General features: G+C 46.3%; 1 protein-coding gene across 1 annotated transcript; it reads left to right on the top strand.

Moving 5' to 3' along the window:
* On the top strand, positions 1-26830 carry LHCGR (luteinizing hormone/choriogonadotropin receptor). The gene is made up of 11 exons (XM_054394865.1): positions 1-155; positions 6333-6404; positions 10308-10382; positions 12840-12914; positions 15023-15097; positions 15192-15269; positions 17629-17697; positions 18850-18924; positions 21292-21477; positions 22563-22643; positions 25588-26830. The coding sequence occupies exons 1-11, from the start codon at positions 1-3 to the stop codon at positions 26828-26830; spliced, it is 2184 nt and encodes a 727-aa protein (XP_054250840.1).
* Positions 26831-27058: the final 228 nt, after the last annotated feature.

The raw sequence follows: 27058 nt of genomic DNA, 5'->3' as shown, positions 1-27058 counted from the left end.
ATGGTGCCCGCATTGCTGCCCCTGCTGCTGCTCCTGCTGCTGCCGCCTCCGTTGCCCGCGTCGGGCGGCCGCTGCCCGCCGCGCTGCGCCTGCAGCCAGGCCGCCCTGCGCTGCCTCTCGCCGCCCCAGGGGCCGCTGCCCGCGCCCGCCCGCGCGTAAGTACCGCGGGGGAGACGGCACCGGCCGGGCCGTTCGCGCCTCGGCCGCTCCGACGGGGAGCGGGTCGGGAGGGGGTGTTGCTGCCTTTCCCGTGCCGTGGGAAGCGCCGTCGGGAGTTGCGCAGGTTCGATGGTGTGCTCGGGGCTGAAGCGCTAGCCGGGTGTGCCGTGCGCTGCCTGCGAAGGGAAACCCTGGCAAGGAACGGGAAGCAAAGGGTTTGTTTTTTACCCCCGCTAGGAAGATGCGCATCCTCTCGGGACGTTTTCTCGGCTTCCAAAAGCACATGCCACATGCCACCAGCCTCACGGACAGGTCTCAACTTTCTGTACGCTCCCGCTGCGGGCAGGAGGCAAAAAGATGCTTTTCTTGTTCCCAAGTCAGTAGCCTGTAGTGGGACAGGTCTCAACTTTCTGTACGTTCCCGCTGCGGGCAGGAAGCAAAAAGATGCTTTTCCTATTCCCAAGTAGTGGCGTGGATAACTTTAGGAAAACCTGATGAAAACGTTGATATTTGGTCTTCAATCTTCTGGGGGTTCCTTGGTTGGTTGGTTTGTTTTCTCTTCCACAAACCCGATTGACTCTGACCCTCTTCACCAAAGCTCCTGCCGTTTAATGAGCCCTATATTAAAGCAGCAAAATCCCTTTACCAGTGCTCGCTGTTTCTTCTGGAGGTCCAATTCATTGACAATTTAGGAGCTAATCTTCCCTTTGTCCACCCTTCGGTAATGAAAAAAAAAAAAAAAAGCAGGTGTGAGTTTTGACAGCTGTTTGGATCTCTATGGGCTGCTGTTTGGATCTCTATGGGCTGTTCCATCAAATCTTTTTGCCTAGTACTCCTCTTGGAATTAAGGTTAAATTGTAACAACAGGGAATCATAGGCATTCCTTTACACCCCACATCATATTCTAAGCTCGTGATCTAGCAGACGAGACCAAAATGTTTTATATAAGAAGGTATTCCAGGGTTGTGATGTTTATGGGGTCAGTTACAGCACTGATCTAAACACTTGTGGCGTCAAAATAAGGGATTACACAACCCAACAGATAGCACAGTTGCTGTTTTGAGGATCCTTTGGTTATCTGCACACAAATTGAGCCTTATTATGCCCCCTTTGGGAACAAAGCCTGTGTTTTCCATTTTCATCTGATTTGTTTGTAAATTTCATGTGCTCTTGAAATTCCCCAGGGATGATACTATCCCCTCATCTCCTCTTCCTTTGTCCAGGACTGAAGAATTGATAGGAGCCAGAAATACCAATTCCTGTTAATCTAGAGCCATCTGAATAATTTTTCCAAAGCCAGCTTATAGAAAGTAATATTTCTTCCCCTTTCCCCTAATAACTACCTGAGCATCAGAGAAAGCAGAGATTGTGAATGTTGAAGAGACTCTCCATAGTTATTGCAGGAAGCACATTTCTTCCTTGATCTTCATATTGCACACAGAGCAGGGGTGGATCAGTCACATCAAGGATCCCTATAGCAACAGAAACAAGTGGGGAGGTTAATTTTCAAAATGGATTTAGCATGTTTATCAGGATAATGCACATCACAGCCCAGAGAGGTTATGAAAAATTCTACTTATGTGTTGGGGTTTGGGTTTTTTCTTTTTTTTGGCATACTCTTTTATTTTCCCATTTTCCATCTATCATCTGAAGAAAAAAGGACATCCCAACTTCAGTGATCAGGTTAGGAGAGAAAATGGTCTTATGGCTGTTGGCAGTTATGCTTCACTTAGATCAACAGGGCTAGATGATGGGCAAAAGCAAGAGAAGAATTCTTCCCTTCAGCCTTTAATATAATAATCTTTTATGACTGTACACAAAGTCTACCGATTAGGCTGGCTGTAGAAACCAATTTTACAGTCAGAATTCAACCAAAATTCTGGTCAATACTCCTACAGAGAAAACAATTATACTTAGATGGGCAGGAAAAAATCATCCACATCTTTCAGCCTGCATTTGCAGACATAGAATCATAGAATGGTCTGGGTCGGAAAGGACTTCTGAAGGTCATCTAGTCCAATCCCTCTGCAGTCAGCAGGGACATCCTCAACTAGATCAGGCTGCCTAGAGCCCTGTTGAGCCTCACTTTGAATGTCTCCAGGGATGGGGCCCCAACCACCTCCCTGGGGAACCTGTTCTAGTGTTTCACATGCCCAGCTCCTTCTACTTTCAGGCCACATCCAACCTGATCTACAATCTGAAACTATTCTAATAAATTTCCATTTCTATTTAACTGGGGGGAGAGGGCTTTTTGATAGTTTTTGTGTGCCTGTTTCATTTTTTAATAGAAAGTATACAAGTACAAAGCTGTACTGATGAACATGGTCACTAACCTTATAGGGCTATATGTATTCTTGCTTTGTTTTAATTCTTACTGAACTTGTTTTACTTTGCTTTCACCTCTTTGATTTTCATGCTAGTGTCTTCTTCCCTGCTTAGCTGTTGTCTCCCCTTCTCTGCCCCCTCTCCCCTACTCATACAGCTTTGTCAGCTTTGTTAGTATTGACTCCTCCTCTTTCCATAATCTACTGATCTTTTGAGCTCTCTTCTCCCCTGTATAAGACAAAGCAAGAGACATTTCCCCCCCCATAGTCACATCTGTACCTGTGTGCACCAGATAAACTGCAGTATAGTGCTTGCAATAATAATTTGAGGGTAGGGGTGGGAAATGCTGTCCCAGGTTGTTCCAACACAGTTCCTTCTGTTGGTGCCACAAGAATACAGAAATCAGGCCTCAGAGAAGTCCTTGTTACTAGAAGTGAAGAAAATAAACAGCAATATGTAAATCCAGCTACAGCCAAGTAATTTAAACCCTGTTGCTGAAACGAGCTGCATTTCCAAATGTGTTTTCAGTACTTTGTTATATCCCAAGTGTGTATCCTGTAGGGAAATCTCAGCCATTTTTCTTTACTAAGTTATTCTTGCCATGTCATATTATTGCTGAAACAGTTTTCAGAATGATTAGAATTTCGACAGGTTGCAGAAGGATGTGTTCTATACAGTCTTGAATTGACCACATTTTTCTCAGGCTCCTGGTTTTAATTTGGACATTAGACAAACATTATAGAAACTCCCATTATGCAGACACCTTTATTGTGCCATTTTAGCTACAGTAGCTATGCATCCTCTTAGTCTCAGAAGGGACAGTTTTCAAAATCAATACAGGCTGGGGGATGATGAGATTGAGAGCAGCCCTGCAGAAAAGGGTTTGGGGGTGCTGGTGCATGAGAAGCTGGACAGGAACCAGCAATGGGCACTTGCAGCCCAGAAGGCCAATGGCAGCCTGGCCAGCAGATGGAGAGAGGGGATTCTGCCACTGCTCTGGGGAGAGATGAATAGCTTGGAGTCACGTCTGAGTTTCACAATCTGAGAAATCAGCACTTCATTCCTGCCAGTAGCTGCTTGAGTTTGTGGTGTGCTGTCAAAGACATCAGCAGTGTTCAATAGCAGAGACTGCAACTTGAGATAAGGCCTCACTTTACTCTGCACTTTGGGAAGAATTAAGCTTGCAACAAGCAGCTCAAAACCCTGTTAACCTAAATGCTTATGCATGTCCCTGCCCATTGCAAGGGGTTGGAACCAAATGATCTTTAAGGTCCCTCCCAACCTAAACCATTCTATGAATCTGGCTTGTACTTAGCAAGCTAAAGGATCTTCAAAAGGTGACCAAAGAAGGAGACAGCTAAATGCAAGGTTTGAGGTACAAAGCACAAAGGTAAAGTGGATAAAAATAGGGATGGGAACATTCAGCTTTTTGGTGGATCTAAACTGTCTTTATTGATGTGGACCTGTCTGTGCACACCACACCAGTATTTCAAGGCTTAAGAAAGAAGGCTTGTTATGAATTGCCTTTATTCCTTGGCTCTTGCTGTTCTGGGAGGTTCTTAATGAGACAAGGTAATGTCAGTGCAGATGAGTTCACAGTTCCAGCTATCATGGTGAACTCAGGAGAGTTAAAAACCCAAACCCAATGAAGTTGAAAAGCAGAATGGATTAAGTGCTGTCATGCAATTTAACTACAGTAGCTATTAAGATGCTGGCTTGTCCCACTTAAATTTAATGGCTTAGCTGAGGTGGCTGGAAACTTGGAGCACCACTGCCAAAGGCTTTCTTCAGGCAGCAGGGTCACTGAGCCACATGTTACAACCACCACACGTTAATTGTCACATCTCAGAGTGGTAGGAGCTTGTTGGGATGAAGCTTTTGATGTAAGTGAAAGCCAAGACCTGTTTTAATCTTTGCACTTTAAGATGTACTCAGATTTCTTTTGTAAATCATAGTATTTCCCCCCAAAGTTATGCTTTATTTTGTAAGCAGCCCCAGCTGGTGGTACAGTTATGCAGAGGTTCCTACTTCCAGGGTTACAGACCAACAATTTCTCAGGTTCTACTTCTTCCTGAAGCTGTTTTACTTTTGGGTTGGAGTATTTAACTTACTCTCTAAGGTGGCATCACCATCCCTGGTGGTGTTCAAAAAATCTGGGACATGGTTTGGTCAGGCATTGGAACAGGCTGCCCTGGGAGGTGGTGGAGTCACCATCTCTGGAGGTGTTCAAGAAATGTATGGCCATGGCACTCTGACACAGGGTTTAATGGCCATGGTGGTGTTGGGTTGGTTGAGGGTGGACTCTGTGATCTTAGAGATCTTTTCCAACCAAAACAATTCTATGGTTTAATGGCCATGATGGTGTCAGGTCAATGGTTGGACTCGATGATCTTAGAGATCTTATCCAACCAAAACAATTGTCTGGTTACCTCTACCCTTTTGTCCCCTCAGGGACATTTCTCAAGACACATGACTTAGTTTCATTTCTGGTTTCAGCCAACCTCACACACAACAAAACACACCAGCAGCCATCTAGAAACAGGCATGACCCATTCACTGTGGTGTCAAAACCACATATATATATATCCTTAAAACATCCCTATTAGGTAGGGAACCATCGTTGTTCCTAATTTACAGACAAGGCAGTCAAGATGCAAAGGAAATAAATGATTTAACTGGAGGTTCTACATAAACACAAGGAGAAAATTCTTCACTTTGAGGGTGGCAGAGCACTGGAGCAGGCTCCCCAGAGAGGTTGTGAAGTCTCCATCTCTGGAGGCATTGCAGACCCACCTGGAGGTGTTTCCTGTGTGATTTATGCTAGGTGACCCTGCTCTAGCAGGAGGTTGGACTGGATGATCTTCAGAGGTCCCTCCAACCCCTACCGTTCTTTGGTATGTCCTAGATCCAACAGTTTGAACCATAGCTAGGAAGTGACTGTCAGGCTCATTAGTACATCTGGATTTGTAACCCCCAGACATACAGATGTCTGACAGCCTGCCATTTATATTGTGTGGGCATGATCCATGTAGATATAAAAAAAAATACATATTTATAAGCATTTTTAATTGAGTACATTTTTAGGTTTTGGATTAAGCCCTGAGAAGCTGAGTCTAATTGAGAGGCATCCCTGCCCATGGAGTAGATGATCTCTGAGGTCCCTTCCAAGCCAAGCCACTCTTTGATATAGAGGATTGTAACAACAAAGCAAGCAAATGAAATGAGTAGCATAGAAACCTTTCAGCCAAAAAAAGCCCTGAGGACTGAGGGGTTTTTAAGGAGGGAAAACAAAGGTCTCTGACTAGGTATTTGTAATTACAAAGCAAAATGTTTGCACAAAGATAAGGTCTTCAAGTATGCTAAATATTTTCCTATGGCCATTATCAGGGAGAGTGTGGTCATGGCTAGATAAATTGGCTAGTAAAAGCACTGTGACTCAAATGCAGAGGAGAAATGCAAATCTGTCTCCCACATCCTGACCTTCTCAGGCAGCGTAACTGACATACTGAAAAAGGGACATCCACACTGGCTCTTAATTAACTAACCACACTGATGCTTAAAAATATCTTTAAAAGTGTAGCAGCCCACTTCCATCAGGCTATTCATTTACTTCATAGGTACTGGTGACTAATGATTTGACAGTGATTAGCATCAAAGGGATGCTGCTGAGGAACTGACCCAATATCCTTTGAATTCTGTTTAACTGAGATCAGTGGGACATGGATCAGGCCACAGGCTGACAGAGAACTGCAGGTGCAATGAAGTGGTGCTGTGCTTTGGTGGTTTTCTCCTGGTGTGTACAGAAGGAATCCCCATGCCTTACAATCCTGTCCTCCTTCATTTTTCAGGTTGTTTACTCGTCTCCCTGTGAAAGTAATCCCATCACACGCCTTTGAAGGACTTAGAGATGCTTTCATCATGTAAGTTGACAACGTTTTCCTTAGGCTTCTCCTTAACTTCAGGAAATGTCCTTAATGTAATGGAAAACTGAACATGAGCTGACAATGTGCAATGGCAGCCTGGACCCTGGGCTGCATCAGAAGCAGCGTGGCCAGCAGGATGAGGGAGAGGATTCTTCCCCTCTCCTCTGGTGAAACCCCACCTGGACCACACTTCTGGTGCCCCCAGCATAAGAGGGACATGGATCTGCTGGAGTAGGTCCAGAGGAGGCCACAAGGATGATCAGAGTGCTGGAGAACCTTCCCGATGGGGACAGGCTGGGAGAGTTGGGATTGTTGAGACTGGAGAAGAGAAGGCTGCAGGGAGACCTTATAGCAGCCTTTCAGAACCTAAAAGAGACCTACCAGAAAGACAGGAAGGGACTTTTCACAGGGGTTTGTAGTGATAGAATGAGAGGGAATGAATTGAAGCTTCAGGAGGGAAGATTGAGACTGGAGATTAGGAAGAATTCTTTACAAGTGAGGGTGGTGAGACACTGGAACAGGCTGCCCAGGGTGGTTGTGGATGTCCCCTCCCTGGAGATGTTTAAAGTCAGGTTGGATGAGGCCTTGTGTAACCCTGGTCTAGTGGAAGGTGTCCCTTCCCATGGCAGGGGGGTTGGAAGTAGGTGATCTTCAAGGTCCCTTCCAACCCAAATCATTCTATAAATCTATGAACTTCTTGCTTCAAATTCTGTCATAAACCTCCATGGTAAACCTCCATCTGAAATATGAAATAATATCTTTTTACATTAAGTTGAAGATGTGTTGCTAAAACATACTATTAGGGAAAAAAAAAAAAAAAACAACCAAACTGACAGTGAGGAACAATAACACAGCATTTCTTTTCTTGAAGACAGTATATAAAAGATTCTTCCAAAAGGTATGATTTGCAACAGTTAACATCATAAAATGAAATATTAATCATATTGGAGAGAACTGAATACAGCTGATGATTCACAGATTGCTTTGGGTTGGAAGGAACCCTCAAAGATCATCTTGTCCAACCCCACTGCACTCAGCAGGGACACCTCCAGCTAGATCAGGCTGCCCAGGGTTGATGTTGAATGTCTGCAGGGACAGGGCCTCTACCACATCCCTGGGCAGCCTGTCCCAGTATTTCACCACTCTCATTGTAAAGAACTTCCTCCTGATGTCCAGCCTACATCTCCCCTGCTCCAGCTTCAAACCATTGTTCCTCACCCTATCACCACGGCCCCTCCACAGCCTTCTGTAGGTCCCCTTCAGACACTGAAATGCAGCTATAATAGATGCCTTTGATTGGCAGGGGAGATAGATTTCTATCATAAAACGTTCTCACTCCCATGGTAGCTAGGCATTCTGTCATCAGACATTTATCTAGTAGCCAAGTAAGATAGGTCTTTGGCATTTTGTACCAGGAGATGAAATTGGCAGTGGGGATAAGTAGGACTGAACCTCTTCTTGGATCTTTCAATTTGCAAGTACTGTAATTTTGTACTCTGAGGTCTGTGTTGCTTCCCCTCCCTTGGCTCTGTAACCTGATTTCTGTCAGATTCAGACCACAAGGCTCATCTGCCCACTTCTGCCCTTGTTGTTGCTGTTGTTCCAGCTGAAAGATAGCAGGCTGAGGTCTCCATTATTGATTACTTCTAAATTTATCTGCATTGACTGGGCTCTAAAAGACAGTTGATGACACTCTAGTGCAATGCAGAACAGGAGAATGGCCTCCCTCAGAACCTAACACAAACTATGCCACTTTCTTTTTAAGGTCCACTTCTTTTACCTCTCTTCACCTATGAGAAGCACTTAGTGCATCAGATCCTAAAATATTTATTAGTGGTTAGCTAATTTATTTAGGGGGGTAGGAAACCCCCCTTGTGGTGCATTCTTGAAGGGTAAGACTTGGAAGATGAGGATAATGCAAATGTCTGGATAGATTTAACAGGACTACTTTAGCTTTTAGTGCTCATTGGTTAAACAGTGGTGGCTGAATCATAAACCTCAGTGTTCCTGTAGCTCTGGAAAGCAGAAAATAAGCTGAATTCTGCTGCATCTATTCCACTGCAATAAAGTACCATAGTACAATCCAGTGGTGCACCTTGATAATTAATGAGAACTTCACCATTTTCAGATGGGAGCCCAACTTCAATCTCACAATTTCTCCTACCTGTGTGACTTGAGGCTAAACTTTCCCACACTGTATGTACCTGCAATTATTCACAGAGAAGCTTCTGTTCATTGACATTTTCCCTTCCACCAAGAGAATTTAATTCCTTGCTTTGTGTCCTTTTAATGTATCTCTCCACATTAAAAGTGTAAAATCAATGCATGTCTGAAGTAAATATATAGAATGCTTCATAATTGTCTTGAAGTTTAGAGTTACTTTGAAAAATGCACACTTTCAAATGATCAATCTCTAAATCCTCTACTTGTGCAACTCATCACCGTCTGCAAATCAGATGATCAATTATTCTCACTGCCACAAGTCACTCCAGCATATGGAAATGCTAAGTCAGTTGCAGACAGGAGGAATCTGGAGCATGTCCAGATTTGTAGAGAAAGGCAATACAGCTGATGAAGGGTCCAGAGATCAAGGCTTGTGAGGAGCAGTTGAGGAAACTGGGATTGTTTAATCTGGAGTAAACTGAGGGGAGAGGTCATTGCTTTCCACAACTACCTAAAAAGAGGTTGCAGTGAGCTGGGTATCTGTCTCTTCTCCCTAGTATCAAGTGATAGAACAAGAGGAAATGGCCTCAAATTGCACCAGACTGAAAGAATTTGGACTCTTCAGCCTGGAGAAAAGGCTCCAGGGAGACCTCAGAGCTATGTTTCAATATCTGAAGGGGACCTACAGGAAGGCTGGGGAGGGAATATTTAGAAGGGCTTGGAGTGATAGGACGAGGGGCAATGGTCTGAAACTGGAGCAGGGGAGATTTAGGTTGGCCATCAGGAGGAAGTTCTGCACAATGAGAGTGGTGAAATACTGGAACAGGTTGCCCAGGGATGTGGTTGAGGCCTCATGCATGGAGACATGCAAAATCAAACTTGGTGTGTCCCTGTGCAGCCTGATCTAGTTGGAGGTGTCCCTGCTGAGTGCAGTGGGGTTGGACAAGATGACCTTTGAGGGTCCCTTCCAACCCAATGCAATCTGTGAATCTATGATTCTTGACTTAGTATACAAAGCACTGTGAACATTATCTACAACATCACACATGCAAACAAATAGTCCAGCTGAGTGAAGCAGGACTAACAATAGGAGCAAAAGGCTCCCAGGTGTGAGGTTCTTTCTGCTTAGATAAGTGCAAAGATACTAGATACAATCCTAGAATGGCTTAGGTTGGAAGGGACCTCAGAGATCATCTACTCCAACCCCCCTGCCAAGGGCAGGGATGCCTCCCAACTAGACTTGGTTGTCTAAGGCCTCATCCAATCTGGCCTTAAACACCTCCAGGGAGGAAGCATCCACAACCACTCTGGGCAAACTATTCCAGAGTCTCACCATCCTTGTACTGAAGAACTTCTTCCCAAGATCCAGGCTAACACTACTCAACTTAAAACCATTCCCCCTTGTCTTGTCTCTAGACAGTTATGAAAAGTCCTTCTCCAGCATTCTTGCAGGATCCCTTCAGGTATTGAAAGGCAGCTCTAAGGTCCCCCCCAGAGCCTTCTCTTCTCCAGGCTGAACAACCCCAGCTACCTCAGCCTGTCCTGGAGGTTCTCCAGCTCTTGTGTCAAGTGCTAGATGACCCTGCTCTGGTGGGGGGGTTGGACTCTATGCTCTCCAGAGGTGCCTTCCAACCCCTATCATTCCATGATTGTGTGAAAAGAAGAAAATGCAAATTGGAAAGCTGATTTCTGGTGTCTTTCTTGTTCATGTCTTTGTGCCTACCTGTTTCATTGCAGTGAGATCTCGCAGAGCGATTCCCTGGAGAGGATAGAAGTGAGCGCATTTGACAGCCTCCCCACTCTGTCTGAAATGTAAGCATCCGTTCAGAGTCACCAAGGAGGAAACACTCTGAGGAGAAGTATTCCTGGACCACATCTTCCTCTTTTACTTCAGTTGGCTTTGGACTAGATCTGTGATGAGAAACAAAGTGCCATGTCAAACAGGGAGCCCTCTTTAAGGTCTAGCCTTGGAGGTTGAAATCATACAAAGACATCCTCTCCACAACTACCTGAAAGGACACTGGGGAGAGGTTGGTGCTGGTCTCTCCTCACAGGTAATTAGTGATAGAAAAGAGGGAATGGCCTCAAGCTGCACCAGAGGAGGTTGAGACTGGACAGTAGGAAAAAAAATTTCCCATCGAGAGTGGTCAGGCATTGGAATGTGCTGGACAGGCAGGTGGTTGAGTCCCCAACCTGGATGTGCTTAAAGGTGGTTTGGATGTGGTCTTGGGGATCTGGTTTAGGGGTGAACTTTGTAGAGTAGGGTTATGGATTGGACTTGGTGATCCTGAGGGTCCTTTCCAACCTGAATGTTTCTGTGATTCTGTGATCCATGCCTAAAGTCCCACTGCTTTTAGTGAGCTCAGTGGCAGGAGCAGAGCTCTGTCTATTTCTGCCAGCACTGTCGAGTTTTCTAAGCAGGGAAATCATTTGAGATGACAACAGATGAGGAAAAATTTTCCTTTTTGAAGATGAGGATTTAAATACAGCTGTTTAGTATGCAGAGCACTTCCTCTGAGTGCTAAAATATTACTCAAACAGAACATGTACTGATTTTAAACTTGACCTGCACAGGCATCTGAGAGAGGCAAGTTAAAAGCAATGAATAGGAGAATGTTCTGAAATACTTAGTGAAATTGGAAACTATAAATCTGGTTCAGTATCTCATTTCTGCTTTTTTTTTTTTTTTTTCCCCCCACATAGCATGATCAGCCAGTGGCTTAAAAATGGTGCAACTGAGTGAGGACAAATCCATCTCTTCTTTTTTGCTCCTTGAACTCCATTGAAGCCAGTTACTCACATAAGCCAGAGATGCACATTTATCCAACTCTGGCTGAATCCAACTTCCACAACAATCAGTGGTGGGTTTAGGGAAGGACTAAAAGGGTTGACCCAATGCATTTACCTTCAAAGAATTGTAGAATTGTCAGGGTTGGAAGGGACCTCAAGGATCATCCAGTTCCAACCCCCTCCATGGGCAGGGACACCTCACACTAGTTCAGGTTGCTCAGAGCCACATCCAGCCTGGCCTTAAAAACCTCCAGGGATGAGGCTTCTACCACCTCCCTGGGCAACCTGTTCCAGTGTCTCACCATCTTCAGGGGGAAGAACTTCTTCCTAACATCCCATCTGAATCTACCCCCTCTAAGGAAGTCCATGGTACTCTAAGACATTAAACCATCTGAGGAATTGCCTTTCCTGGCTAGGCAGAGCAACAGTAATAAAATGGGAACAATGCTCTTTGAGACCCCCACCTGCAGTACTGCATCCAATTCTGGTGCCCCCAGCATAAGAGGGACATGGAGCTGTTGGAGAGGGTCCAGAAAAGGCCACCAAGATGATCAGAGGGCTGGAGAACCTCCCCTATGGGGACAGGCTGAGAGAGTTGAGACTGTTCAGCCTGGAGAAAAGAAGGCTCTGGGGAAACCTCAGAGCAGCCTTCCAGTACCTGAAAGCAGGCTACAAGAAAACTGGGAAGGGATTTTTACAAGAGTTTTTAGTGATAGGATGAGAAGGAATGGATTGAAGCTTGAGAAGGGCAGTTTAGACTGGAGATGAGGAAGAATGCTTTGTGGTGAGACACTGGAACAGGTTGTGCCCAGGGAGGTTGTGGATGCCCCCTCCCTGGAGGTGTTCAAGGCTGGGTGGGATGAGGTTTTGAGCAACCTGGGTTAGTGAAAAGCATCCCTGCCATGGCAGGGGGGTTGGAACTAGATGATCTTCAATGTCCCTTCCAACCCAAACCATTCTATGAATCTATAAGGGATGATACACAGGGATCTCACTGTGGGGCAAGGACAAGGCATGCACACAGGTGCTCAAAGCTCAGGCTCCTTGCTCCAAGATCATCTGTTGGAGGCACAGTCATCGTGATGGCAGCATGCATGTGCCTCTGAGCCCCTGAGGCAAAGCAGCAGCTCACTGTGTTAGGCACACCACAAACCCAGAACACTTATACCCAAAAGAACTGGCAGGTGACAGCAAAATGAGCAGGATATCCATAACAGATCATCTCAGCTCAGTGAACCAGGAGGATTCAAGAGCTGTTAATCCTTTTTCAGCCTCCTAACAATGACAGCTCAATTTTATTTGCAGTAGTGCTGCAGAATGCACTGGGGGTATACCTGTAGCAAAGCCTGCTGCCATATTCTGCACTTGACAGTCTCCTGACAAGGCCAATCACAAGCAGAATTCTTGTGACCCTCCCAAATGCATGACAATTAGAATACTTTTGTGAAAAAAGAATAACATTTTTTTTCCTCCTTACAGATTAATCCTGAATACAAAAAATCTGTTGCACATCGAGAATGGAGCATTCAGAAACCTTCCAAGGCTAAAATACCTGTAAGACAGAGTTTTCCCTCTTTTCTATTTGCCTTTTTTTTTTTTTCTCTGAAAGAGTAGAGAAATTACAGAATGGAGTAGAATGAAACCAGAAGTTTCTCATGCATTTTGGAGAATAGATTTTATGAAGAGCGACTGAAGGAACTGAGGCTGTTTGGCTTGGAAAAGAGGAGGCTGAGGGAAGACCTCATTGCTGTCTAGAACTACCTGAGAACAAACCAAAAACCAAACTACCAGAGAGATGATTTTCCTGGGAAATAAGAGTGCTGGAGAAGGGGTACAACATTTTAAAGCACATCTATTACACCCCAGTTGAGTTATGTCACTTCTAAATGCTTAGAAATGCTGTGTCCAGCAGGAGCAGGGAGGTGATTGGCCCCTTGTGCTCAGCTCTGGTGAGGCCACACCTCAAGTATTGTGTTCAGTTTTGGGCACCTCAATAGAGGAGAGATGGGGAGGTGCTGGAGTGAGTGCAGAGGAGGGCAAGGAAGCTGGGGAAGGGCCTGGAGAACGAATCTGATGAAGAGCAACTGAAGGAGCTGGGGATGGTTAGTTTGGAACAGAGGAGGCTGAGGGGAGACCTCATTGCTGTCTACAGCTACCTGAAAGGACCTTGTGGAGAGGTTGGTGCTGGTCTCTTCTCACAGGTAATTAGTGATAGAACAAGAGGGAATGGCTTCAAGCTATCACTGGGTAGGTTTAGACTGGCCATTAGGAACAAGCTTTTCCCATCAAGAGAGGTCAGGCATTGGAATGTGCTGCCCAGGGAGGTGGTGGAGTCACCAAGCCTGGGTGTGTTTAAAGGTGGTTTGGATGTGGTGCTTGGGGATGTGGTTTAGGGGTGAACCTTGTAGAGTAGGGTTATTGGTTAGACTTGGTGATCCTGAGGGTCTTTTCCAACCTGAATGTCCCTGTGATTCTGTGATTCCAGTACACCAGAAGTATGTGCATCATTTACAATGGCTTTCATGTGCAGCTAACTGACAGCAGCAGCTTTCAACAGGCAAGAAAATAAAGTAACCAAGGCAGGGCAGTAATGGACAAAAGTCTGCAAATCAGTTCTGCTAAGTGCTTATTGCTAGGATAAAGCTTTCAGATTGACAAGAGGCTGGGCAAAAAGGGCAACTACAATCTCTTTTTTTATGCTTAATGAAGAGACAATGAATATTGCTTCTCCAGAATGCTGCTTGAAGATGCTACAAAAGTTAACTTTTTATAAGTTTTACAAACATAATTGGAGCCTAATTAAAAATTATTATATTTGGGGCAACCCCCGGCATAAATCCAGGTTGGGTGCAGAGTAAGTTGAGAGTAACCCTGAATAAAAAGATTTGGGGTTGTTGGTTGCTGAGAAGCTCCCCAGGAGCCAAGAGGTGCCCTCACGCAGCCCAGCAGGCAGCTGTGTGCTGGGCTGCAGCCAGAGGTGTGTGGGCAGCAGGGCAAGAGAGGGATTCTGCCCCTTGACTCTGCTCTGCTGAGACTCCCCCTCCAATCCTGCCTCCAGTTCTGGTGTCCCCATCACAAGAAGGACACAGAACTGTTGGATTGAGTCCAGAGGAAGGCCACAGGGCCAAGAGCTGGAGCACCTCTACTATGAGGACTGGCTGAGGGAGCTGGGGTTGTTTAGCCTGGAGAAGAGAAGACTCTGAGGGGACCTTAGAGCTGCCTTCCAATAGCTGAAGGGATCCTACAGGAAGGCTGCAGAGGGACTTGTCATGAGTCTGTCTAGAGACAGGACAAGGGGGAACAGGTTTGAGCTGGGAAAGCAAGGTTAGACTGGATCTTAGGAAGAAGTTCTTCAGTATGAGGGTACTGAGACTCTGGAATAAATTGCCCAGGGAGGTCATGGATGCCTCCTCCCTTGAGGTGTTCAAGGCCAGGCTGGATAAGGCCTTGAGGTGGCCTTGAGGAGGCATCCCTGCCTGTAGCTTGGAGGTTGGAGTAGATGATCTCTGAGGTTCCTTTCCAACGTAAGCCATTGCAGGATTCATATCTGTCACTCATCTTTTTAATGACTTGTTAAAATTATACCTGCAGAGCTGCCCTCTTTTCGTGTCTCCTCTCTGCTAACTTTTTCTCCTGTAAAAAGGAATTCTGCTTTTCCCTAGGAGCATCTGTAACACTGGGATAAGACAATTTCCAGACCTGACACAGATATTCTCATTAGAAGCTCATTTTATTTTGTAAGTAGAGACCCAAGCTAACCCAGCCCTGAGTCTTCTCTCTCTTGTCCCTGGGTCCCTGACAAAACCACCTTTTTCCCCTTCCCTCCCCAAGGGAGCTGTGCGACAACTTGCGTATGACGACCATCCCACAAAATGCTTTCCAGGGGATGAACAACGAATCGCTGACACTGTGAGTAACATGATCCTAGCTGCAGTTCCTCCTGCAAGGACAGCACCTCTGCTTCGAAGTAAGCAGGCTGACTTTAGAAATGTCTTGAAGTTAAGCCCCATAAAACGTACGTCTGTGTCATGAGTTCGGTTTGAAAGGCTTTAGGAAATAGCAGAGCGTCCTTCAAGCTGAAGAGCAGGAGGTTACCCAAAAGCTAACTTCACTTAGGAAGGAAAAGAGGAGGAGGAGGAATCCAAATCCTTATCTTCCATGCAGTATTGTTTAAAAAAAAAATACCATCAACTAACCTCCAAAGGCTGTGCTGGAGCCAAAGTCTCTCCTCTACCCTCAGGGATGTGGTTTCTTGAAATCGTGCTTTCAGGGACAAACGAGATTGGAACTGCTGATGAGCATCAGCTGCACAGGATCTCACTGAACAGGAGAAAGAGAGAAGAAATTGCTACAGATTACTGCTGCTTGTTCCTCCCCTGATTTCTGCTGACTCAGTTTATGTTGATTCCTCTTAACTCTCCATACCCTAGGCTTTCCTTTTTAGCAAACTCTGGGTTCATTGCTACAGCTAACTGTGAGGCTGGAGGGTTGGAAGGGACCTCAAAAAAATCATTGAGAGCAACCTCTCTGCCAAAGCAGGATCACCTAGAGTAGGTTACACAGCAGCACCCACACAGGTTATGAATGTCTCCAGAGAAGGAGACTCCACAACCTCTCTGGGTAGCCTGCTCCAGGGCTCTGCCACCTTCACTGTGAAAAAATTTTTCCTTCTGATCATGTGGAACCTCTTCTGCTCCAGCTTGTACCCATTGCCCCTTGTCCTATCATTGGACATCAGTGAGCAGAGCCTGGTTCCTTCCTCCCAACACTCACCCTTCACATATTTCTATTCATACACAAGTAATTACATTGAAACATACTGAAATAATATTGGAAACATGAACTTAATATCACAAATGGATTTTTCTCAGTGAAATCAGACCCACAGGTTCCTAATGAAGGAAAAAAAGCTGGACTTCAGCTGCAGCAGGGCCTTTAGGATGGGGAGGCAAGAACTCAGGGTACCACCAAGTGCCCTTGCAGAGCCCAGGGGACAGCAATCTTTTCCACAGCACAAATCAAGACTGCCAGCAGCACTTTGGAGGAACTGATAGCTCAGGGACTGCTAAATGATGCACAACTCATCCCTGTCTCTCCATAAAGCTGAGTATTTGGCTGCTGGAAGATTCATAGGCTCATTTATGTTAGAAGGGACCTAGAGATCATCTAGTTCCAACCCCCTCTGCCATGGGGAGGGACACCTCCCACTAGACCAAGTTGCTCAAAGCCTCATCCAACCTGGCCTTGAGCACCTACAGGGCTGGGGCATCCACAACCTCCCTGGGCAATCTGTTCCAATGTCTCACCACCCTCACTTATAAAGAATTCTTCTCTGATCTCCAGTCTCAATCTTCCCTCCTCAAGCTTCAATTCATTCCCTCTCATCCTATCACTACCAACTTGTGAAAAGTCCCTTCCTGTCTTTCTTTCAGGTAAGTAGGTCTCTTTCAGGTACTGGAAGGCTGCTATAAGGTCTCCCTGGAGCCTTCTTTTCTCCAGGCTGAACAGCCCCAACTGCCTTAGCCTGTCCTCATAGGGGAGGTGCTGCAGCCCTCTGATCATCTTCATAGCTTCCTCTGGACCTTCTAATCTGTAAGGATCTGTGGTCCAGCACCACCCTCCAGGCTTTGGAGCTGCTTTTCATCTGACACTTCTCTACCCCTTGTAGTTTTCTGTTTCCACAGGCTGAAACCATGTGGTGGGTTGAAGATTCCCCCCCCAACACAAACTTTGCCAGACCACCACCAAATCCATGTCTTCTGCAGGAAGTTGTCTGTGTGCCAGGAGCTTACCTGGATTATGGGCTTTTGTTTCTGGATCTCAGCCCAAAGCAGACACTTGTGAGCCCCTCAGAGAGGGGAGCTATCCGTGCATAAGCAGAAGTCCTCTTCAACAGCTAACAGAAAGGTGATTAGGGAATTAAAGCTGCAATTTTAGCATTAATGTAAGTCATGCAATAGCCACCTTTACTCTCATCCCTCTAATCATTAAATGCAGCATTAAGATTGTCTAGGGAGGTTGTGGATGCGCCCCCCCCCCCCCCCCCCCTCCCTGGAGATGTTCAGAGCCCGGTTGGATTAGGCTTTGAGCAATCTGATCTAGTGGAAGGTGTCCCTGCCCATGGCAGGGAGGTTGAAACTACATGATTTTTAAGGTCCCTTCCAACCCAAACCATTCTATGAATCCATGAGTCTAAGCTCTAAAACCTGGAGTATATGACATAATCTCATGTTTTCCAAATCCTTTTCACCTTATTTTTCATCCTCAGCAAACTGTATAAAAATGGATTTGAAGATATCCACAGCCATGCCTTCAACGGGACAAAGCTCAATCAGCTGTGAGTATGTTTCCCCTCTTGGGTACTTCTTATGAGCAGTAACCACAGGCAGTAAATACAATAAATAGTACAGTAATATAGTGATAAATAAATATAGTAAATAATAGTTGAAATACAGTTAAAGGATCTTCCTTCAGCTTCACTGGCTCTGCCTTTGCATTTGCTGCTACCCATTAGAAAGTGGTGTGTTTCAGTCTCACTCCAACTCACTTACTGACCCTGCAGCACATCCTGCTTTTCCTGAAACATCATCCCTTAGTTTTTGATGAGAAAAGTTCACCATTTTTCATCAAATTCTTAAACTTAGCAGCAATAATGGAAAACTGGAAACAGTAGCCCAGACCAAGGAACCTAAATTCTATGTCTGGAAACAACAAATAGTTTGTAATTCGCTTTTACCTGCTCTGGGACTCAGCCTCTTGGCTTGGGCAAAACTTGCTGCATTTTTGTATGCTACTGCTTGTCCTGGTTTAAGTTAGAATAAATTGGAAATGATCAGAATTTCAGTGTAGATGATAAGTCCAGTATCTGAAAAGGGCCTGTGTGAAAGACAGGAAGGGACTTTTTACAAGGGCTTGTAATGATAGGATGAGAGGGGATGCATTGAGGCTTGAGGAGAGCAGATTTAAACTGGAGATTAGGAAGAAATTCTTGACAGTGAGGGTGCTGACACACTGGAACAGGTTGCCCAGGAAGGTTGTGGATGCCCCCCCTCCTGGGAGGTTTTCAAGGCCAGGTTGGATGAGGCCTTGAGCAACCTGATCTTGTGGACAGTGTCCCTGCCCATGGCAGGGAGGTTGGTACTGGATGATCTTTAAGGTCCTTTCCAACCCAAACCATTCTATGAATCAATAGGTTGTAATTCACTTCCACATGCTCTGGAACTTAGCCTTTTGGTTTGAGCAAAAACTTCTGTTGTGTTTCTCTACACTGCTGGTTGCCCTGGTTTAAGTTAGAAGATATTTGAAATGATCTGTGTAGATGATAATGGTCTGGTGGCATCAGTGAAGGGAACAAAAGGAATAAAAGCACTGTCAGATATTGCAACAGCAGCTCTGATGGGAGAAAGGATTGAAATAGTTGGGGAGAATAAGCAAACAAAAGGGTTATTTTAAAGTACAGATGTAAAGAAGGTTATGTTTGATTCCACAGAATCCTGAAGGATAACAAGAACCTCAGGCGGATACACAATGACGCCCTGAGAGGGGCCACAGGACCAGATGTCCTGTAAGTACTCAGCACTCCCTCACCTGGCTTCCTTGGCGTCCCATGGGAAAGGTGCTGTGCCATGTAGGCTACATCATCTCAGCTAACACGGGCTCCAAGTCTGGAAGAAGGCTTCATCTCTTACCCTCTGCCTCTAAAATGGAAATAGATCAACAAGATGCCATGAAATATGCCTCTGCTGTGAGGATAGGCTGAGGCAGCTGGGTTATTCAGCCTAGAGAAGAGAAGACTCTGGGGGGACCTTAGAGCTGCATTCCAATACCTGAAGGGATCCTACAAGAGAGCTGGAGAGGGACTTTTCATGAGGGTGTCTAGAGAAAGGGCAAGGGGGAATGGTTTCAAGCTGAGAGATTGGAGGATAAGACTAGATCTTAGAAAGAAGTTCTTCAGTACAAGGGTGGTGAGACTCTGAAGTACTTTGTACAGAGTGGTTGCGGATGTCCCCTCCCTGGGGGTGTCCAAGGCCCGGCTGGATGAGGCCTTGAGTTGAGAGGTCACTGCCCATGGTGGGGAGGTTGGAGCAGATGATTTCTGAGGTCCCTTCGAAACTAAGCCACTCTGTGATTCTATGAAAGTACAGGGTGGAAGGCTCAGTTTGCACCATGCCAAGTGCTTATCAGCCAGTTCTAGCATTGCCATTGACCTCCACCTCTTAGATATTTTGGCCTTTACTTTATCTGTGTTTTATGCTCTTGATCCTTCCCTTGTGCTTTATATTCTGGCATTTCAAACTAAGCTCTTCTGGTAGGATAACTATGATTTTACTGTTTATTATTGTGGAATTTGGTTGTAAAAGCAAAGTAGCTGATTGCGTGCTAGAGGCCTGTGCCCAATAAACCACATCATTATCATCCTCATGCTTTATTAATCAAGTACTTACTGCCTGGCTGCACTGGATGTAACTCCATGCATGAAAACACAATGGGTGGTTCTGTAAATAGCCACACTTGCCCTTCTGTTCCTTTTCTTGGTGCCTTACAGTACATGGCATTACTAATGCTACTCTCACACTTGTAGCCTTTTTCCCCCTGTTTAATGACCTGCCATTGAAAATCCCTAGCTACCTTGATGGCCTTTCCTCACACAAACAGCCCTCTGAAGTTACTCTAAACCAAACTGCTTAAGTTTGTCCTGGTAAGGGTTCTTTTTTCAATTAATAACCATCTCATTAAAACACCCAGAAGAGCCTTTCAGAGTTAAGCAGAGAGACAGGAGGCTGTCCCACCTGCTAGCTTGCTGAGGAGTCCCATTCACCTACTTTCTCTCCCTTTCTCTGGCCTAAATCACATCCTAGGCTACATAAAAAGGTGCATTGCCAGAAGACCAAGAGGTGATTCTGCCCCTCTGCTCTGGTGAGATCTCACCTCAGTGCTGTGTCCAGCTCTGGGGCCCTCAACACAAGAAGGACATGGATCTGATGGATCAGGTCTGGAAGAGAGCCACTAAAATGATCAGAGGGCTGCAGCACCTCTCCTATCAAGACAGGCTGAGAGAGTTGGGGCTGTTCAGCCTGGAGAAGAGAAGGATACAGGGAGACCTTACAGTGTCCTTCCCATACCTGAAGGAAGAAAGTTGGGGAGGGACATTTGATAAAGGCTTGTAGCACTAGAACAAGGGTCAGTGGTTTTAAGCTAGTGCAGGATAGGCTTAGATTGGACATTAGGAAGATGTTTTTCCACAGAGTTGTGAAATACTGGAATAGGCTGCCCAGGGCTGTAGTTGAAGCCCCATCACTGAAGACGTTCAAGGTGAGGCCTGATGGGGCTCTGAGCAACCTGATCCAGTTGTGGACATTCCTGCTTGCTGCAGGAGGGTTAAACTAGACATTTAAAGGTCCCTTCCAACCCGTGGCATTCTAAAGAGCCATCCCTCACTCCATGCACAGCAGCTTGCAAATAGGGAGGTCAGGGCACAGCCCCTGGAGCAGTGGGTTTTGGCTTCCCCAGGACAAAGAGAACTCCTTGCCTCCCTGGGGTTCCTGGGCCACAGGCATGTTCTTACCCTGCTGCTCTGTAGTTTCACAGACCATGTTTGGAAGCTGGGCATCAGGTGCTGAGGCAGCTTTGCAGATTCAGAACTTGGTGAAACACCAAGTCACTGTTACCCTACAATGCTTCAGTTGTATTTTGATAGATATATTTTGATCTTAGAAGAAGTTCTTCACAGAAGGAGATTGGCCATGGGAATGGGCTGCCTAGGGAGGTGGTGGGGTTGACATCCCTGGAGGTGTTTAAGAGAAGACTGAATGAGGCACTTAGTGCCATGGTCTGGTTGATTAGATAGGGTTGGACTTGATGATCTTGGAGGTCTCTTCCAACCTGGTTGATTCTGTGATATGAAAAGAGGAATGCTCTCCTTATTTCACAGGGATATTTCCTCAACAGCACTGGAGTCCCTGCCTAGTTACGGGCTGGAGGCCATTCAAGTCTTAAATGCAACATCATCTTACTCCTTGAAGAGGCTGCCACCCCTGGAGAAGTTCAGCAATCTTCTGGAAGCTGTTCTCACTTACCCAAGCCACTGCTGTGCCTTTCGAAACCTAAGGACTGAAAAGTAAGTCCAAATAGCACATTGTTGTGCTGCACTGCTTCAGAAGCTCCAAAAGGCCACTTCTGCTCCACTCAGCTAATGAGCTTTGATGATCCTTTGACTTAGAAGGATGCTGTGGTGTGTAGCAAGGCCTTGCACAAAACGACAGATCTCTGCTAAAGCCGGGAAAATGATCTGTTTGCTTTAGAACAGGAATGGATCCCAGCCTCTGCTCAGCATCTGACAGCAGGAACTTCGCTCTAAGTTTGCTTAAAGCTCTTCACACATTCACAGATTGCATCTGGTTGGAAGGGACCCTCAAAAGTCATCTTGTCCAACCCCACTGCACTCACCAGGGACACTTCCAACTACAGCAGGCTGCCCAGAGACACATCAAAGCTGATCCTGATCTCCAGGGACAGGGCCTCAATCACATCCCTGGGCAACCTGTTCCAGTATTTCACCACTCTCATTGTGCAGAACTTCCTCCTGATGTCCAACCTAAATCTCCCCTGCTTCAGTTTCAAACCATTGCGTCCTGTCACCACAAGCCCTTCTAAACAGTCCCTCCCCAGCCTTCCTGTGGGTCCCCTTCAGATGTAGGTCTCCCTGGAGCCTTCTCTTCTGCAGGCTGAACAGCCCCAGCTCCCTCACTCTGTCTTCGTAGAAATGCTCCAGACCCCTGATCATCTTGGTGGTCTTCCTCTGGACACCCTCTAGCAGGCCCATGTCTCTCTTGTGTTGGTGGCCCCAGCCAGTACTCCAGATGAGGACATTCAAGATCAAACTCAGTGTAGCTCTGGGCACCCTGATCTAGTTGGAGGTGTCTTTGCTGACTGCAGGGGGAGTTGGACAACATGACCTTTGAGGGTCCCTTCCAATCCAATGCAATCTGTGAATAACCAAGCTGAAAGACCATACTTATATTCCCCATGAAGTACAGTATTTGAAACCTTCTCCCTGCTTCCAGAGGTCTACAGGAATGTTCACACTGACAGAAGTTCCACTCTAGCTTACTTTGTGTGTCTGTGAAGTTCTCATCACATGCAGAGAAGATGAGAATTTAGCCAAAATCCAAAGTGACACTCAATTTTCTATCTTTCTTTCAGACAAAATTCCTTGCTTTCCATTTTTGACAATTTCTCCAAAGAGTGTGAAAATACCATGAGGAAACCACCTAATGAAGTATTGTAAGTACCTGTCTGCAAACAGATGCTGGAAGTGGCCAGTTCAGGCCTCCCACTCCTGCTGGTGCTGTGATTTTCATCTGCCAATTCAGTTGCACAGTGGCAATTTTACTATCATTAAACCAGTATTATTGCTTGTTTGTTCAAAAGCAAACTAAAAAAGGATACAATCTTCTGAGCTTTACTCACTCCAGCTTCAGTTCTGAATTCCAGACTTGCAAACCATCAATTAAACAGTTAACAAAGCTAATAGCCTACAAGGAGACTTTTCATGGCCTGAGATAATTGCAGTTGTCTGTGATTCAGAGAAGAGCTGCTACTCTTCATATGATTTTTGCCTATAGAAATTATAATTAGAAGTCTGTATGCCAGCAGTTTTCCATGGTAGAAATAGAATCCCTGAGTTAGAAGCATGGTGACCCTACACAACTGGTTTACCTCTTCTGTGTCATACAATTCTCAGGTTAAAAAGGACCTCAGAGATCATCTGCTCCAAACCACCTGCCATGGGCAGGGACACCTCTCAACTAGACTTGGCTGCTCAAGGCTTCATCCAACCTGTCCTTGATCACCTGCAGGGAGAAGGCATCCACAGCCTCCCTGGGCAACCTATCCCAGGGTCACCTGACTCTCATACTGAAGAGCTTCTTCTTCCCCAGCTCCAGTCTGACCCTGCTCTCCCTCAGCTTAAAACCATTCCCCCTTATCCTGCCTCTAGACACTCTCATGAAAAGTCCCTCTCCAGCCTCCCTGTAGGATCCCTTCAGGTATTGGAAGGCAGTTCTAAGGTCCCCCTGGAGTCTTCTCTTCTCCAGGCTGAACAACCCCAGCTCCTTCAGCTTGTCCTCATAACAGAGGTGCTCCAGCCCTTGGATCTTCTTTGTGGCCCTCCTCTGTACCCGTTCTGACAGCTCTGTCTTTCCTTATCATCACAGTTCTGTTTGACAGTGTTCAGTGGGACAGTGAGGCAGGCTAGTATCAAAACTGTTGCACTGGCAATACTGGATGACACAAGCTCTAAACCAGTATTTAAGGGAGAGGTTTAAGAACTGGCCTCTATTCATCCCTCTTACAGCTAAATGAGAGACCTTGGGACTTCTTATCAGCCCTGTTGTGGGGTCAGAACATTATAAAGCCTAGAAGAAACAAGGTTATGGTCACAAAATTCCAACAGCTAAATACAGCTGAAATGTGATTGATAATTGAGATACTGACCTCCTTGGACATCTTCTTGATTGCTGGTTGGTGAGGCCTCCTACACTTCCCATTTGGTTTTGTTCAGCCTTTTGTGAAGCAACAGGTGCCTTTTTTCTCTTGTCACCTTGCTCTTGAGGAGCATCTTTGCATAGTGGCTCAGAAAAATCACTTCTTATTCATAGATGCAAACATATTCCCTGCTTTTCCAGTTTAAGCCAAGCAAGCAAACACAAGATATTAGGCAGATTTTGGATAACAGGGTTAGAAAGTTATCTGCCCAGCAGGAATAGATGAAAAGCATCTCAGCTTTATTTACCAGTTAAGATCCTGCTCCAGAAAAAATTGCTTAGCATATATAGAATTGTAGAATCCTAGAATGGTTTGGGTTGGAAGGGACCTCCAAAGGTCATCTAGTCCAACCTCCCTGCAGTGAGCTGGGGCATCCTCTACTAGGATCAGGTTGCTCAAAGCCTTGTTGAGCCTGGCCTTGAATATCTCCAGGGATGGGACCTCAACTGCCTCCCTGGGCAATCAGTGCAAGAGTTCCACCACGCTCATGGTTCAGAGCTTGTTCCTAAAGTCCAATCTAAATCTGCTCTTCTCTCATTTCAAACCATTGCCCCTTGTCCTGTCACTGCAGGCCTTTGGAAATAGTCCCTCTGCAGCTTTCTTGTAGACCCCTTTCAGTACTGGAAGGTTGCTATTAAGTCTCCCTGAAGCCTTTACTTCTCAAGGCTGAACAACCCCAGCTCCCTCAGCCTGTCTTCATAGAAGAGGTGCTCCAGCCCTCTCACCAGGCTCTACAACTACCTGAAAGGACATTGTGGAGAGATTGGTGCTGGTCTCTTCTCACAGGTAACTAGTGATAGAACAAGAGAGAACAGCCTCAAGCTGCACCAGGGGAGGTTTAGACTGGACTTTAGGAAACATTTTTTCCCATCAAGAGTAGTCAGGCATTGGAATGTGCTGCTCAGGGAGGTGGTTGAGTCACCAAGCCTGGATGTGTTTAAAGGTCATTGGGATGTGGTGCTTGGGTTTAGGGGTGACCCTTGCAGAGTAGGATTCTTGGTTGGACTTGGTGATCCTGAGGGTCTTTTCCAACCTGAGCATTTCTGTAATTCTGTCTTACTGTGGTTTGAACTGCAGTCCTCTGGCAGCATGAGAACAATGCTTGCAAAGCAATCAAGATGCAGTACTCACAAGTTCTGAGGAAACATTCCTGTGGTGACCTCTGCTCCTCCCCAAGGCTGCTACCCCAACAAAGGGTGCACCTGTAAGGCTTCAGCACACATAAACAGCCTGTGGAAACACACCTAGGGAGTGACTGGTTTAAAAGAGCTGCTAGCTATTTTATTTTACAACAGAAGGTGAGCGACTACCTGAAGGGAGGTTGTAGCCAGGTGGGGGTTGGTCTCTTCTCCCAGGCAACCAGCAACAGAACCAGAGAACACCTTCTCAAGCTGTGTAGTGAGAAGTTTAGGCTTGATCTTAGAAAGAAGTTCTTCACAGAAAGAAAGATTGGCCATTGGAATGGGCTGCCCAGGGAGGGGGTGGGGTCGACTTCCCTGGAGGTGTTTAAGAACAGCCTGGATGAGGCACTTAGTGCTGTGGTCTAGTTGATTAGTTAGGGTTAGGTGATAAGTTGGACTTCATGATCTTGGAGGTCTCTTCCAACCTGGTTGATTCTGTGATCTTCTAGCAAACAGTAACTTCTCTCTGTGGGGGGGGTTGGGTTTTTGAATAGCTCCAGAGATGACTCTTCCAACACATCGCTGTGGCCAGAAGAGAAGGCTCTGTACCCCTTCACAGCAAAGGAGGAGCCCTCCCCTTACAGCTACTCAGCCGTTTTTTATGACAGCGAGCTGACCGCCTTCGACTTCGAGTACGACTTCTGCCAGCCTAGAATACTCACCTGCACCCCGGAACCGGATGCCTTTAACCCCTGCGAGGACATCCTGGGCTACAGCTTCCTCAGGGTGCTTATCTGGTTCATAAACATCCTGGCCCTGGCCGGCAACTTCACCGTGCTCCTCGTCCTCATCACCAGCCACTACAAGCTGACCGTCCCTCGCTTCCTCATGTGCAACCTCTCCTTCGCCGACTTCTGCATGGGCCTTTACCTGCTGCTGATCGCCGCCGTGGACGCCCAGAGCAGCGGCCAGTACTACAACCACGCCATAGACTGGCAGACGGGCGGCGGCTGCAGCGCTGCCGGCTTCTTCACGGTGTTTGCGAGCGAGCTCTCCGTCTACACGCTGACGGTGATCACCCTGGAGAGGTGGCACACCATCACCTACGCCATGCAGCTGGACCGCAAGCTGCGCCTGCGGCACGCCGTGCCCATCATGCTGGGGGGCTGGGTGTTCTCCATCCTCATAGCCGTGCTGCCCCTCTTTGGGGTCAGCAGCTACATGAAGGTCAGCATTTGCTTGCCCATGGACGTGGAAACGGGGCTTGCCCAAGCCTACATACTGCTGATCTTGGCGCTGAACGTCGTCGCCTTCCTGGTCATTTGTGCTTGCTACATTAAGATTTACGTAGCTGTTCAGAACCCAGAGCTGGTAGCTGCCAATAAAGATACCAAGGTTGCCAAGAGAATGGCAATACTGATCTTCACGGATTTCACCTGCATGGCCCCCATCTCCTTTTTTGCCATATCTGCTGCCTTCAAGGTCCCTCTCATCACAGTGACAAACTCCAAGATCCTGCTGGTTTTATTTTATCCTGTCAACTCCTGCGCAAACCCCTTCCTCTACGCCATTTTCACCAAAGCCTTTCGAAGGGATTTCTTTCTGCTGCTGAGCAAACTCGGCTGCTGTAAGACCCGAGCAGAGCTTTACAGGATGAACTATTTCTCTGCTCATACCTCTAACTGCAAGAACGGCAGCTCAGCCACAGCCCCCAGCAAAGCCTCCCCAGGGCTTCTGCTCTTGTCAGCCTTGGAGAAGCCATGTCCTGCAGCAGCAGACAAGACATCTTGCAATGGCAGTTAAGCCAGAGTGCTACCAGCTGTGGCACTTTGCAAGGCCAGGTGTAATTATTCTAGTGACTAGGAAATATTTTCTATCTTGAACACTGCACAATCACTAAAAATGCCAGTCAGGAATTCTTATGCAACCTAACTGATCTGATGGTCAAAGTGACACTTTGCCCAGCTTTTCTTTTGTAATGATAGGCCTGGATGGTGGCTGCAAGGCAACACTTTTTGGGGTGAAACCAGA

This window comes from Indicator indicator, chromosome 2 (assembly GCF_027791375.1).
Source record: "Indicator indicator isolate 239-I01 chromosome 2, UM_Iind_1.1, whole genome shotgun sequence".
NCBI lineage: Eukaryota > Metazoa > Chordata > Aves > Piciformes > Indicatoridae > Indicator > Indicator indicator.
This window is presented reverse-complemented; position numbering and strand designations above follow the sequence as displayed.